Source organism: Dendrobium catenatum, unplaced genomic scaffold (assembly GCF_001605985.2).
Source record: "Dendrobium catenatum unplaced genomic scaffold, ASM160598v2 fragScaff_scaffold_665, whole genome shotgun sequence".
Classification (NCBI taxonomy): domain Eukaryota; kingdom Viridiplantae; phylum Streptophyta; class Magnoliopsida; order Asparagales; family Orchidaceae; genus Dendrobium; species Dendrobium catenatum.
In genome coordinates this window covers 2,565,814-2,579,798 of record NW_021319127.1, presented here as the reverse complement: position 1 = coordinate 2,579,798, position 13,985 = coordinate 2,565,814, and the positions used below count along the sequence as shown (strand labels likewise).

General features: G+C 35.3%; 1 protein-coding gene across 1 annotated transcript; it reads left to right on the top strand.

Moving 5' to 3' along the window:
- Positions 1-2,358: 2,358 nt before the first annotated feature.
- On the top strand, positions 2,359-8,301 carry LOC110092175. Its single transcript, XM_020816593.2, has 3 exons — positions 2,359-2,623; positions 6,679-7,738; positions 7,816-8,301. The coding sequence occupies exon 2, from the start codon at positions 6,679-6,681 to the stop codon at positions 7,717-7,719; it is 1,041 nt and encodes a 346-aa protein (XP_020672252.1). The 5' UTR covers positions 2,359-2,623; the 3' UTR covers positions 7,720-7,738; positions 7,816-8,301.
- Positions 8,302-13,985: the final 5,684 nt, after the last annotated feature.

Genomic DNA, 13,985 nt, shown 5'->3' with positions numbered 1-13,985 from the left:
CCATATATTTCACCATCACTATGAATGATAGACCCAAGATATCTAAAACATTTACTCTTATTAATGACTTGATCACCCAAAGTCAAACTCCTCCATAAGAACTATTATTACTAAAATTACCATAATTAATATAGTACAAGCCTCCTAACTCCCTTAGTATTAAATTATATCAACATGTGCAAAAATCAATGAGTTTATTTTGTGATTATTAATGCCATAAAAAGCTTATACTATTGATACGGCATCACAAAATTATCTTGATCAGGCACGAATCTCGATGCAAAAAGCTAGTTGGAAACTTCAAAAATTAAAATCAAGAGCATTCGAACTCCGATTTCAGCAAGCTTATAGTCAAACTGAGCGTCTCGGAAATACGAACCCAACGACACCAAATTCGACCCAATCCGAGCCCAAATGGGTCTGAATCAAAGACCCGAAGCGTTGTTAGAAGGTTCAAAAAAAAATTTGAGTTACCAAACGGTCTCCGATTTTAACTAGCTTATACTCGAATCGAGCGGGTCGACGAGACAAATCCAACGAGCTCAAGATCACTGAATTCCGACATCATTAAGGCCTTCAAATACCCAATAAACGGTGCATGATCAAAGGATTCGATATCGGCCGTCCATTCAAAAAACTCCCAATTCGCCCCTGATCTCACGCCTATTTACAAGCTATGCCACTCCAGAAAAACTATAAATAGATCCCTCATTCTACACCAAAGGGACTCAAGTGAAGAGAGAGAAGAAGAAGGAAAAGGGGAAAAGGCGAATCCTCTCCTCCTCGACCACCTCCGGAGCTCTTCCCGCCGTCTGAATACGCCGGAACTCTGCCGGATTTTCGGGAAACGACGGGATTCTGCAAAACTTTGTAAATTTTCTTCAAGTTGTAATCTGATCTTCCCGATTTGTGGAACGAATCAGTTTCTTGTAATTTACAAAAACACTAGTATAATTTTACAACTCGGCAAGGCCCCGTGATTTTTTCCCTTTTTGGGTTTTCCAACGTCATAAAAATCTTAGGTGTATTTCTCTTTTACTGTTTGTGCTGTTAAATTTCGTTGCAAACGCTCGGACGCGAATTTACAAACTTTACTGCCGCGTATTTTTCTAGCACGGCGACAACTATTATTTAATCTAAGATAACATCAAATTAGTTTTTCAAATAAACTATCATAATTAACTTTTTATTAAAAATATTTTGATATAATTTTATTCTAAAGTCCTAGTAATATTTATGGGAGAAGCAACTTAAGGGCAATCTAAAGTGTCTCATATATAGAAAAGATCTAGTCTGCCTTCATTGTAAAAACTTCCTCCATATATCTAGAATTGAGATGATAACATTCACAAAATTCCGAACACAATAACAAAAAAGATATCACATTCAGTTTAAAATAAATTGATTGATTAATGTAAGTAAAATATGTTCATCATAACCAATTAGCGAGGTTATGGAATCCTTAAAATACAATGCACCCAAAGCCGCAAAAGGATATCTCCAACCATTAATACCCAATTTTCACCTCCAAAATACCTCTCCAGAGACATATGGAAACAGTAATTCAAGTCCAAACCGACACTCATTTCAAACACCAAAAAAGAATATATAATGATAATCTTATTACTCTTTCATTATCTTTACCTAAAAAAATGCATTTCCGCGAACAGACTGCAACACATATTGACTCGTGAGCTGTTCAAAAACATGAAATATCTTTTGAATGCAGCTCGGTTGGAAACTCTCCGATATTACAAAGCTTGAATGACATTCTGGGTTGGAGAATGCCTGAAGTATTTATTTAGGGTTGGATTCATGGCATGTCATATGATCAACACTGATTTGTATAGGTCTACAAGTCCTTGGATGAAAAATATGGAGGGTTCGTTAGGAAATAGTAACACGACACCAACGAAAAACTTATCGAGGATGAAATTCACATTATAAAAATATAATTTAATTTTATTGGATTCATCATTGCAAAGCAAATTGAACATAAATATAATATAAATTACCAACATTAATTTTAGAATTTCAAATTTTCCTAAACTCCTCAAAAATAATAATTTTTGTTGCAACTTCAAAATAAAAAATAATATAATTAATATATTTAAAATATTATTCGCTTTTTCAAGCAAACCAAATCAACCCCAAAAAATAAAGCTTTTAGCATGACCACAAGTAATATTCCCAAGTATTCTTTGATAACGTCAAGAAACTTCTAAGTGCTCTCAACCGTCCGATGGTAAGGTGGAGGATTCAACCGTCCGAAAGTCCAACGGTCGCCGCCATTAATCTACCAGGAAGGTTAACGTGAGCTGCTCAGCTGCCACGGTTTTGGTTGCAAATTTTTAAAGGAAGAGGGTGATAGAAAAACAAATTAACAGCGCAAACACGAAACCCATCAACCCCACCTGTAATTATTTAATCTCTGCTGAGCCTCCTCTCCTTATGCGCTTCTCTCCTTTTTTTGTTAATCTCTCTTTTGATCGTAATTAGCGAATAAAAAGAGAGTTTTTCTTCCTTTTCTTCCGATCACAAGTGCAGAAAGAGAAACGAGAAGAAGAGGAGCAAGAAATTTTCATCAAGCTGATTTGAAGCACCTGCCGCTCTGAGAATCGCTGTAAAATTCTGAACTTGATTCACCTTTCTTTTAGATGCTTGAATCCTGGAAATTTGTTCCGAAAATAGGTTGAGTTATAGGTTATCTAATGTAGATCCATGGGTTAAGCTTTAATCGTAGGGCATGATGGTTTTAAAAGCGGGGGGAGGAAGCAAGTAGTTGCTGTTTTGTCAAGGGGTGAAATTTTGGGTCAGAATATTCTGATTCAAATATGATCAGATGGGGTTTCTAACATTGGATTTGTTTTGAGATGATTATAATATATGAATAATGAATGAATTATTATATTGTGCTCATCTTCCCTCGCAAATTTAGGTCAAGATATCCTGCCCTAAATTTCTTCCCCGGCAAGGAGAGGTTTTTGATATTTTGGACCAGGAGAAAAGTATGGGATTTTTGTAGAGTATACCTGCTTCGCCATGGCGTCCTTTCTACACCATGGTTATTTTTTTTCTCAATCGGTTTATAGGGTATTATTTCTGTAATTTCATGTAGTTTGTGCTCTCTTGTAAGGATTTAGCAAATCTTGTAAATCCAGAAAATAAACCTTGAGAGGATTAAAATATGAAAAATGTTTAAATCTGCTAATTTCTGGTAAATTATTTTGCTATATCTTTTAGGATTTAAGTTTTGTGTGAAAAGAAATCTTCAAGTTCGTTAGATCTTCAAAATGATGCGAGTTAATAAATCTTGTATTCAATCAGTGATGGGATTGAAAAGGAATTTATCAAAATAACAGGATGGAAATCCCAAAAATTTTCTTGGCCAAGATCATAGCTGAATCATGCTTAAATTCTGCCTAAAGTAGGATTCCAAACTGCCCCTTAGCATTACGATGAGATATATGCTGTTATGTGATAATTTATTACAAATCTACATGTAAGCTTTGCATTTCGGTTTATGGATTTGTTACCATTCCAATTTATAGAACATTTGTGCCAAGTTTTAAATAGTTTATAATAATAAGAAACAATGGAGTTTATGTTTGACTACCAAGAGGGTTTAATTGGAATAGGATTTAGTAAATCTTGATTCAGATTAGGGAAGTTTGAGAATTAAAATCTGAAAACTATTCATCATGAAAACTTTAAATCTTGCTAAATCTTGATAAAATATTTTATTATTTGTTTCATGAGAGAAAATCGTTTAATCCGTTAAATCATGTGAATGTTGGGATATAGTAAATTTTGAATGACTAATATGGGGTTGAAAGGGGATTTATCAAAATAGTAGGATTTAAAGGTCCCATAAATTTGTTTGGAAGGATTTAAAAATCATGCCTGAAATTGGATACCAAATAGCTTCTTAGTCTTTCTAATTCCAAATCTTCGTCGAGTAAATACAACTTAAGAATCGGATCAAATTTTTTTATTGTTGAGTGTGAAGTTCAATTTTTTTGTGCTTCTTGGGTTTTCCATTGACTTGTCTATTTTGAAATATGGGTTGTACATTTAGTGGTATGTTCTATCTATCCAAAGAGGTCAAAATTGTGTAGATGGAACTGATCTTTTGTATCAATATATAGTGTACATGATATCATACCCAAATTATAGAGAATTTAAGCTTATACATTTAGATTAGTTTGTGTTTAGGGGTTTTTTTTTTCAGATATTTGATTTTTTCATAGCTTTGACTTGTTGTAATATGACTTTTTTTCCCAAATAATAGATGTAACCTCTGCATTTAAGTAAGTATTGGTTAATTTTCTTCTCGATTAAAGTTATTTGAAGCATTTCACACTTGATATTGCTGATTTTTTTGTTGTGGTGCTTAACTTTGATTAAAGGTTGTGGTATTGATCACAAACTTCTCAAAAAATCAGTTTTTTTTTTTTTTTTATTCATGTTGCCACATTGAAGGAATAAGCTAGGTGGCTTAAATTGCAAAACCAAATGTCTCAAAATTGTGATAACGGTCCCTATTTACTATTATATATTAGGTGAGCTATCTTGGTGCAAAGTTTTGTAAATTTGCACCCATGTATTTTGCCCATAGCTCTTATGAGATTTTAGCTGATAACCCCTACAACATTAACAATAGAAATTCAAAATTAACATGGTAGAATTTTGAATGCATATAATACATGACGTCTTAGGGCTAGGGTTCACTGATGATAACCTAAAATGGGATGCACAAAAGATAAAAATTCATATTTTTTCAACTTTTAATAAAAAAGTGATATTTTTGTTACAAAATCATAGAACACACTTGATGCATTCTTGTTATCAAAACAATAAATATAGAAAAGAGATCACTGAAGTGTTAATCCTTGCCTCACATACGGAGAAGCATCCTTTTTATGAGAACTTGCAAAACACTTGAAGAATTCATATGCAAAAATGCACACAAGTGTGAGATGGGAACAAAAATTTATTCAACCATAGATTGTATTTACATACCTAGGGGTTTTCTATTTATAATAAAAAAAATACCCAAATATAGTTACTTCTCATGATTGTCCAAGATCTGATCAAATTCTGCTAGTTTTCAATTCAACGTCAATAGATTTCATCAAGACAACAATTATGCAATCTCATCTAGAAAAAATGTGGCGATTCTGGGTTTCCAGCACAAGGCAGAATTGTGGGTATTAGTTCATCGATTGCAGCTACAATACCAAAACCAAGGGAATGCAACAGACTTAGCTAGAGCAAGTTTCCAATAATGAAACTGCCAACCAAACATTGCTATAATCAGAAAAGTCGAAGGAAGGATATAAGAAGCATTTGAATCATAGGCATGTGGAACTGCAAGTATGCTGAAGTAGCGGCAGCTAGAATCACAAGATTACAAATGTTAATCTTGGTCTACAATTCAGAACATAGAAGGGGAAAGCAGGGCAATAACATTAGTAAACTTCCCGAACTTAGAGGTTGGATAGAAAACATGGAACTTGGGAACAATTGATCGAGCAAACCCAAGAGGTAATTCAAAACAACTAACAACAGTAAACCAAACTCTACATGATAATCAAAGCGTCAGAAAACATGTAATTTGCTTAATCATTTTGCAGTAATTATCGAATTCTTTCCCTTTTTAAGTTTCATTACTGTTTATTTGTTTCAAACGCACGGATGGGCTTGTGTTCTTTTGGATGAATTAGTTGTGATGCAAGTGTTTAAAATAATGCTATTATTATGAACTACTAGTCCCGATGACAATTGGGTGAACGTTAGGCTGGTTCAACCTGAACCGGCCCGGCCGGCCCAAAGGACGACTCAGGTTTACAGGAGGCAGACAAGTGCTGCCTCCTTCAGCTCTTGCCGCCCGCACTAGTGCGCCCCACTATGAGTAAATTGATAAGAGAGGGCTGGACGGTTAGGGTGAGAGAGAAAATTTGAATTAAGGATGTTTGAATTAGGGAATTAATGTATTAATAGTATGGCTTGTTTAGGGTGAGGGTTATGCATGCTTTGAGTGGATCTCTTGGAGTTTTCTTTGGCGTCTTGGGCAATAGATTCATCGTCTAGAGATTGGGAGAGAATGATCATTCTCTTGAATTGAGGATCAATTGTATCTTGCTTTGGGTTTGTTTTTGCTTTGATTCCATTATTACAATCTATCATTTTGGATAGATTTCATCAAGATTTTTGCATTATTCCTACTGTTTTTATAAATTATTGCTAGGGTTGCTTGAGAACTCAAGTATTTCCTCTTGGATTACTTGTGAACTCAAGTATTTCCTATCAGTGAAGTCTCACTAGAGAGCTTCATTGCTGAATTATTATTTATGCTGGACGGCCTCATCTATTCAGATGATTAAAAGAATTTCATAAAATTGGCCATGAAGAAAATATTTGTGGAGGTTTATGGTTGTCATGCTTCTTTCCAGCAATGAGTGCTATTTAGCTTTCAAACAACTTAATTTTTATTTGTAATTTTCGTATCATGAGCTTGCTTTATTGGCTGTACTAGTAGATGTTCTTGAGTTTTCTTTTATTTTTTGTATGCTATCTATAAATCTATGCCGTGGTTTGATTTGGAGATTACCATGTTGAGCCAGAGAGACTCCATTTTCTAATGCTTTGGACCACTTCTTTCTGTTCATATTATAGATGGAAGAGGTGAAGGGTAGTATCTCCACCACTGCAGACATTATTGCCATACAAAAAGAATGGGATGAAATTTCCTGTCCAATCTGTTTGGACCATCCTCATAATGCTGTCCTCCTAATCTGCAGGTCACATGAAAAGGGCTGCAGATCCTACATTTGTGACACCAGTTATAGGCATTCAAACTGCTTAGATCGGTTTGCAAAATTAAGAACAAACCATGGAAATAACTCTGATCCATCCACAGAACAACATAACCGGGCTAGGACCAATCGAACCCTTGCATCTGACTCCTTTCTCACAGATCCAATGGCAAGAAGAAACTCCAATGGGAATCAGAATGACCAGGGCCATCTTGAAAATAATACCATGACAGTTTCCAGCATTTCTGAATCAATGGCAGAAGGCAATAGAAACCAGCATGACAGAAACATGCAGGAATCCAACATCTTGATTTGTCCCCTTTGTCGAGAAACGGTATCGGGTTGGATGATTGTTAACGAAATACGTCAGTATCTGAACCTTAAATCGAGGAGTTGCTCTCGGGAATTGTGCTCATTTTCTGGCAATTACAAGGAGCTGCGGCAACATGCAAGAAGGGTTCACCCAGCAACAAGACCTACTGACATAGATCCATCTAGACAGAGGGCGTGGCGTCGTTTTGAAGACCAGCGGGAGTATGGTGATATCCTCAGTGCCATCAGGTCAGCAATGCCTGGTGCTGTTGTGCTTGGCGATTATGTTATCGACAGTGGTGACGATCTGCCACAGGATGGTAGATCATGGTTGTCTACCTTTTTACTACTGCGTATGATTAATGGCAGCTCAATTGGGTTGCTTGATGAGCCAAGAGGCTCTTCTAGGCCTTGGAGGATGGACCGGCGATCATATGGGCGCCATACCATTTGGGATCAGAATCTACTGGGTCTGCATGATGGTGGTGGTGGTGATAATGATGATGATTTGAGTCCAAATGATGATGTTATGATACCAAGGAGGCGCAGGAGGTTCACAAGATTCAGGCATAATGAGGAGCAGCAATGATGAATGCATTTAGATACTGGTAATTTGTTTCTATGTGCCATGTAGTTGTCTATATGACATCCTAAAACATGACAAAGTTAAAGGTTTTGCCTACAGGTCCATGAAGTCTCATGATGATTGCTCCGGATCTGGAGGTTGTAGCCAACATATTCACAAAGAGAAGTTTCTCTCAGGCTTCGTTTGGGACGGTTTTTCTATTGCTTCTTAAAGCAACTTTTTAGTATAACAAATTAAATTTTTTATACTAAAAAGCTGCTTTGAGAAGCAATAAGAAAGCCATCCCAAACGAAGTCTCAATCCTGTGCGCCTAAAACCACCCTGACCCATGGCCGATCAAGATTCTTGGTTGACCAGAGAAGCATCCATTGGAAGATATAGAAGCTTGTCATTGTCATATCCTGTATGTTTGTTTATAACATTTAACATTCCAGTAGTTGTACCTTATGATTGTTTCATGGAATAGTTCAGTCCTCTGTTGCATTCTTTACCAAAATGTACATAACAATGTATTTCTTTTAGAACACCACTTGACATTCTATTGCATCACTTCACATAACAAGTCTTAAATGTTTAGTTTGATTATGATTAATTGTTAACATATCAAACAGTTTAGTTTGTGTTTATTACAAGTTTGAAGACATTATATTTTGTTTTATGTTATTATTTGTTGATTTTGTTAAAAAACAATTATTATATAATTACTTTGATTATTGTAATGTAAATGCAAGATAATATGTTGTAATTTGGAGAAAATAATTTTGCATATGAATATGCTAAATTAAATGTATTCACAATATATTCTAAAGTTTATATGTGGTAAGTAAGATCTCTCACATGATGAAATTTTGTTCTCATTTTCCCTGAACTCATTTTAGAATGGTGCATAAATTAATTATTTTTTATAATTCTTTTAGTTGACAGTGAAAAGAAGTTTGTTAGTAATGTCTCTTAAAGACTACTCATATGTCATATGATTCTTCTAACTTTTGTCACGAAGTATGTTCTATGTAATTTATGTCTATTTTATTGTATAAATAATTTCGCCAATCATCAAGAAGTTGTCATTTTTAATTGGTGATAAACAAGCATAGAATAATTTCTATTAAGCTAGGCTCCATGTTTTTTTTTTATTATTATTCCTTTTGAAGGAAAAGATAGGTCTCTTGTAATCTTTTTTAATCTATGAGTGTGATGGGTTTTTATATAATGCTAAAAATCTATAATAACAATAACATCCAGCTTTTATCCCATCATATGGGGTCGATTACATGAATCATTTTTCTCCGTTGTGCTTTATTACGAGTCAATTTTTTATTTAAACATAATAAAAATATCATTTCTAATACTTCCTAACCAATTTTGTTTAGGTCTATCTCTATATTTTCTAACATTGGCTGGATCTAATATATCTACTCTCCTAACTGGATCTTCGGAATGACGACAAACTATCTAAGCCAACTCTCTTGAATCTTAGCTGCAACTAGAGCTACTCCTATCTTTTCACATATATAATCATTTTGCATTCTATGTCAAAGTGTAAAACCAATCATCCACTTAACCATCCTCATCTCTACAAGACTCAACTTAATTTTATGATTCTCTTTTAATGACCAATATTTTGCACCATAAAGCATTACAGGTCTCACCACTATCTTATAAAATTTCTCCTTGAATTTGAGGGGTACTTTTCAATCAAACAGCAGGCCTAATGCATTCCTCCACTTCAACCATCCAACTTGAATTTTACTAATAATATCTCTATTTTTTCACCATCCCTTAAACAATAAACATGAGATATCTAAAATATGCAATCTTTTTAATGCCTTGATCATCCAACGTCACAATCCTACTATCATGTCCCGGGATCTAAACCAGAAATTTAATGTACTTTTATACACATTTATTAATCCCCATTTTAACTTTTCAATTTTTTAAAGCCATCTAATCATCCAAAATAAGATAAAACATACATTCAGAATATATATACAAAATATTTCTTCTAAATATTCATAACAATAGTTCAAAATACAATAATTTCAACAAAATACTTAATACATTCTGAACAACAAAAGCTGATGTACCCACTATTCTAGATTTAAATATTTCTTCTCGACATTTTCTCATATTAGAGTTCAATTCAAATGTCTTAATTAGAATAGGTAGAATAATAGAGAAATTACTTAATTAATTTAAAATTTTACAAACTTGATTAAATTAACATACTAATATGAATCAATAAATGTACATGTGTCAAAGCTCCCCTTATAACTCCCATTCACCACCTCCCACCTGCTTGTGATAGGTGCATAACAAAATAGAATATTTTCCAACATAAAATTATTCAGAGCCAACACATAACAGAGTAATTCAGAACAGAGCTATAATTGTATTGGGCTCAACTCTGTAATCCAAAGTATACTTTCATTTTCATAATTGAGCTTTAGAATGCCATAAAATGAATAATAATGCAAATATAGTATATAACTAAGAAATTAAAGCATGTATATCCAAAATATGTAGATTTATCAGAATTTTCCCAACTTTCAAATACTTACTCAAAATTTTCAGTAAACTTTTCAGGGATTATGTAAAACACCAAATTAACACATTTTGTCAAATAAATTGGGGTCTAGGGCTCAAAAATAACACCTTTACTCATAATTTTAAGAATTTCACACCGAACAAACTAGCCGTAATAATATACGAAAAGTTATGCGGTTAAACTTTTTCTAAACTCAACAAAAATACATGTATAAGCATTCCAGAATTCAAATCGAAAAAAGAGTATATGTTGTGTACCTCGAGCCAGACAATTTTCTTAACTAGCTGAATGATGATTTTTGGATTACAGCCTTCAAAACTCTTCCTCTTTTCTCTCTCCTTTTCTTCTCCCCTTTCTTCTTCTTTCTTCTCTGGCAAGGCTAGGGGTCAATTGGGATTAGCCAAATATTTGTAGATATTTTAATATTTAAAACCCACTATTCTAACATAGGGTCATGACGCTCAACTCCCCAGGGAATTTGCGCTCCTAGACAATCTTCCATATATATTCTCTCAGAATATCTCGACTTGAGACCTGACCCCATAACGGTGCCGCCCAATGCTGCATCACATACTCTTATTTCCTTCCAAACATAGAGTTGAATGTCACGGTGCTGTCAATCCAAGCGCCACAGCGCTTCCAGAGAAAATTTTTGTAATCTAAAAATTCACTTGTAGCTCACTTCTTGACTTCGTTAAGGCTTCATTGAGCACACTAAAACTCGTAATTGCTAACCAAATTAAAATTGGGTTTCTTGACAACATATATCACACCCACCACTAGATATATTATTACAAAAATTACACTCTATGTATTTGATTTTAGATCTACTCAAACGATAAACTTTATATTCTAAGGTTAACTTCCATAATTCAGGGTTTTCTTCAACTCCCTCTATAGTCTTATCAGCAAGAAGAATATCATTAACAAAAAGCATACACCAAGGCACTTCCTCTAATAAATGTCTAGTAAGAGCACCCATGACTTAAGCAAAAAATATAGGATAAAATATGTGACGCCTCAGAATTTAAAAGAAAGAATTCTTCTAAATTAGATTCTTGTATCGGAGCAATGCACCAACCAAAAGATGGGAATAAAGTGTCCTACAATAAAAAATGCTAAGCCATGGGAGCCGCCTTTTAAACCCAGTATGGGAAAAAATGATACGCGGCGGGAGTTACAACTTGAACTTGTAGGTACTACATCTAAAATCTTATATGCTTTGTGGATGATTCTGGGATAAAAATATTGACAAGGACGTCAGTTACTTAACTGGGGGAGATTGTCAAACCCCTTAAGTAAAAAAGAAGCTAAGCTCTTAAACATTGAGGTGCCTTTTTTGTGTAATTATTGAAATTTTATTAAAAAAATTTGCAGTTAAGCATTCTCATCTCGAAGAAATCCTGGGAAGAGTGATCTCCTAAAAAGTTAAACCAAAAAAACAAAATGGTGAGGCCCTTAGGCCAAAGTGGACAATATCTCGATAGTTAAGAGTTTGGGCTGTTGCAAAAGACGATCCTTACTCTTTATGCACTTCTCATCAAACCTCTCAACAAATGTATAGCTTCTGTAGTAGACCCAGCCGACATGAATCCAAATGGATTTTAAGAAGCATTAGTATCATAGCATAACCTAAGCTTAATTACTCTCTCTCATATTTTTAATGTAGGATACATTAACTTAATTCATCTATAATTCACATACTCTTGTGCATGACCTTTATTCTTAAAAATATGAACCAAAGCACTCATCCACTCATATCACATCTTTTTAGTATTCAAATTAATATTAAAATATATTAAGATAAGAAATTCTTTAATCTTATAACCATTCCACACCTTTATTGAAATATGATCAAGTCCCAATGCTTTTTCACTCTTCATTTTCTTTAAAGCCTTTTCAACTTCAAATTTATTGATACGACGATAAAAATAAAAAACTCTATTTTCATTTCTGGTGCTAAGGTCGCTAAATTTAATTTTCTTACAGTGCTCATTAAAGAGCTTATCGAAGTATCTCATCCACCTATGTTGAATGTCTTCTAAGAAAAGTTTTTTATCTTCTTGCTTAATGATTCTTATTTCTCTTATGTCATTGATTGCCTAACTTATACATGCATCTTTGGCTCTCCTTAATATCTAATATATTATATAAATAACAAAAAATTAAATTCTTTGCATCACATATTGATTTCTTAGACTCACAATGGGCCCCTCTATATTTTTCCCTTTTTTTAACTTTTAGGTGTAAACTGCATTTTATAATAATTTTTTATTATTTTTAATCTTTTCTTACACATTTTTTTCCACCATCAACTATTTTAACTATAATTAGCTTTTTATTTTGATTCTCCAAGCACGTAGTTTGTTACATTATGAACAACCCAATTCTACTTGACTTCATTCCTACAACCTTCTCATTTCCTCATATCACTAGTTACTTTTCCTCATATAACATTAACTTCTCATATAACATTATTCGTCGCCCGATTATAATCCTCTAACCATTATCAACTAACTCTGGTCCTTCGACCACCGTTGCCTGTCAACTACAGTCCCTCCGACTTTCATCACCTCTATTGACCGCCTACTATGGTCCCTCGGGCCACCGTCGCCTGCATCTATGGTCCCTTCAAGCACTGTCGCCCGTCGACTAGGATCTTCCAACCACCGTCGCCTACTAGTTTTGATCCCTTTAACCACTGCCCCCACTGATTATGATCCATATGACCTCCGTCGCCCGCCAACTATAGTCCCTTCAACCTTCGTCACTCTCCGACTATGATTCCTTCGAGCACCATCCCCTGCCGACTATGAATCTCTCTGACCATCGTCGCCCACTAACTATGATCCCTCCTACCTCTGTCTCCTACCATCTTTAGTCTCTCCGACCTATGTCACCCATTGACTACAGTCCATCCTACCTTCATCAATCGCCAATGATGGTGTAAAACCCTTCAAAAAGCTGGTTTTTTTTAGTGCAGTTCATCTGTACGAACTGGATTTAGTACTGGACGAACTGAAGAAATTTGTGAAGAAATCTGCCATTTTCGTCTGTACGAACCTGGAGCAGTCGGGACGGCATCACAGATGGTCCCTCCAACCTCCGTCACCCACCGATTACGGACCGTTGCCGGCTAACTACGGTCCTCCGACCACCGTTACTCGCCGACTTTGACCCTTCGACCATCGTTTCTCGCCGGCTACGATCCCTTCGACTTCCGTCACCCGCTAACTACAGTCCCTTTGAACTCCATTACCCTCCTAATATGATCCCTTCGACCTCCATCGCCCTCCTACTATGATTTCTCCGACCTAAATCGCTTGCCGAATACGATCCCTCCACCACTGTCACTCGTTGAATAAGGATCCCTCCGACCATCATCGCCCGCTGACTAAGGGTCCCTGTGACCATCATCTCCCGCCGACTTTAATCCCTCCGACCCTTCGGTCCCTCCTACCTTCATCACCCGCCGATTATGATCGCTCCAACCTCCGTTGCTCGGTGGTCCCTCTAACCTTTGTCGTCCGACTACATTCCTACCAACCAAATGAATAGGCCAACGTTCACTTGAGAGTAGCTCTCATATCACTAGATTCCTCCAACCTCAACAATGTAATGCGCTCAATATTTTTCTACATTGAGCCAATGCCTTGCCTGAAAAAGGACATCCTTTGTATTCAACAAAAACACTAGTGGACATTTCAATTGCACCTGGCTTTGT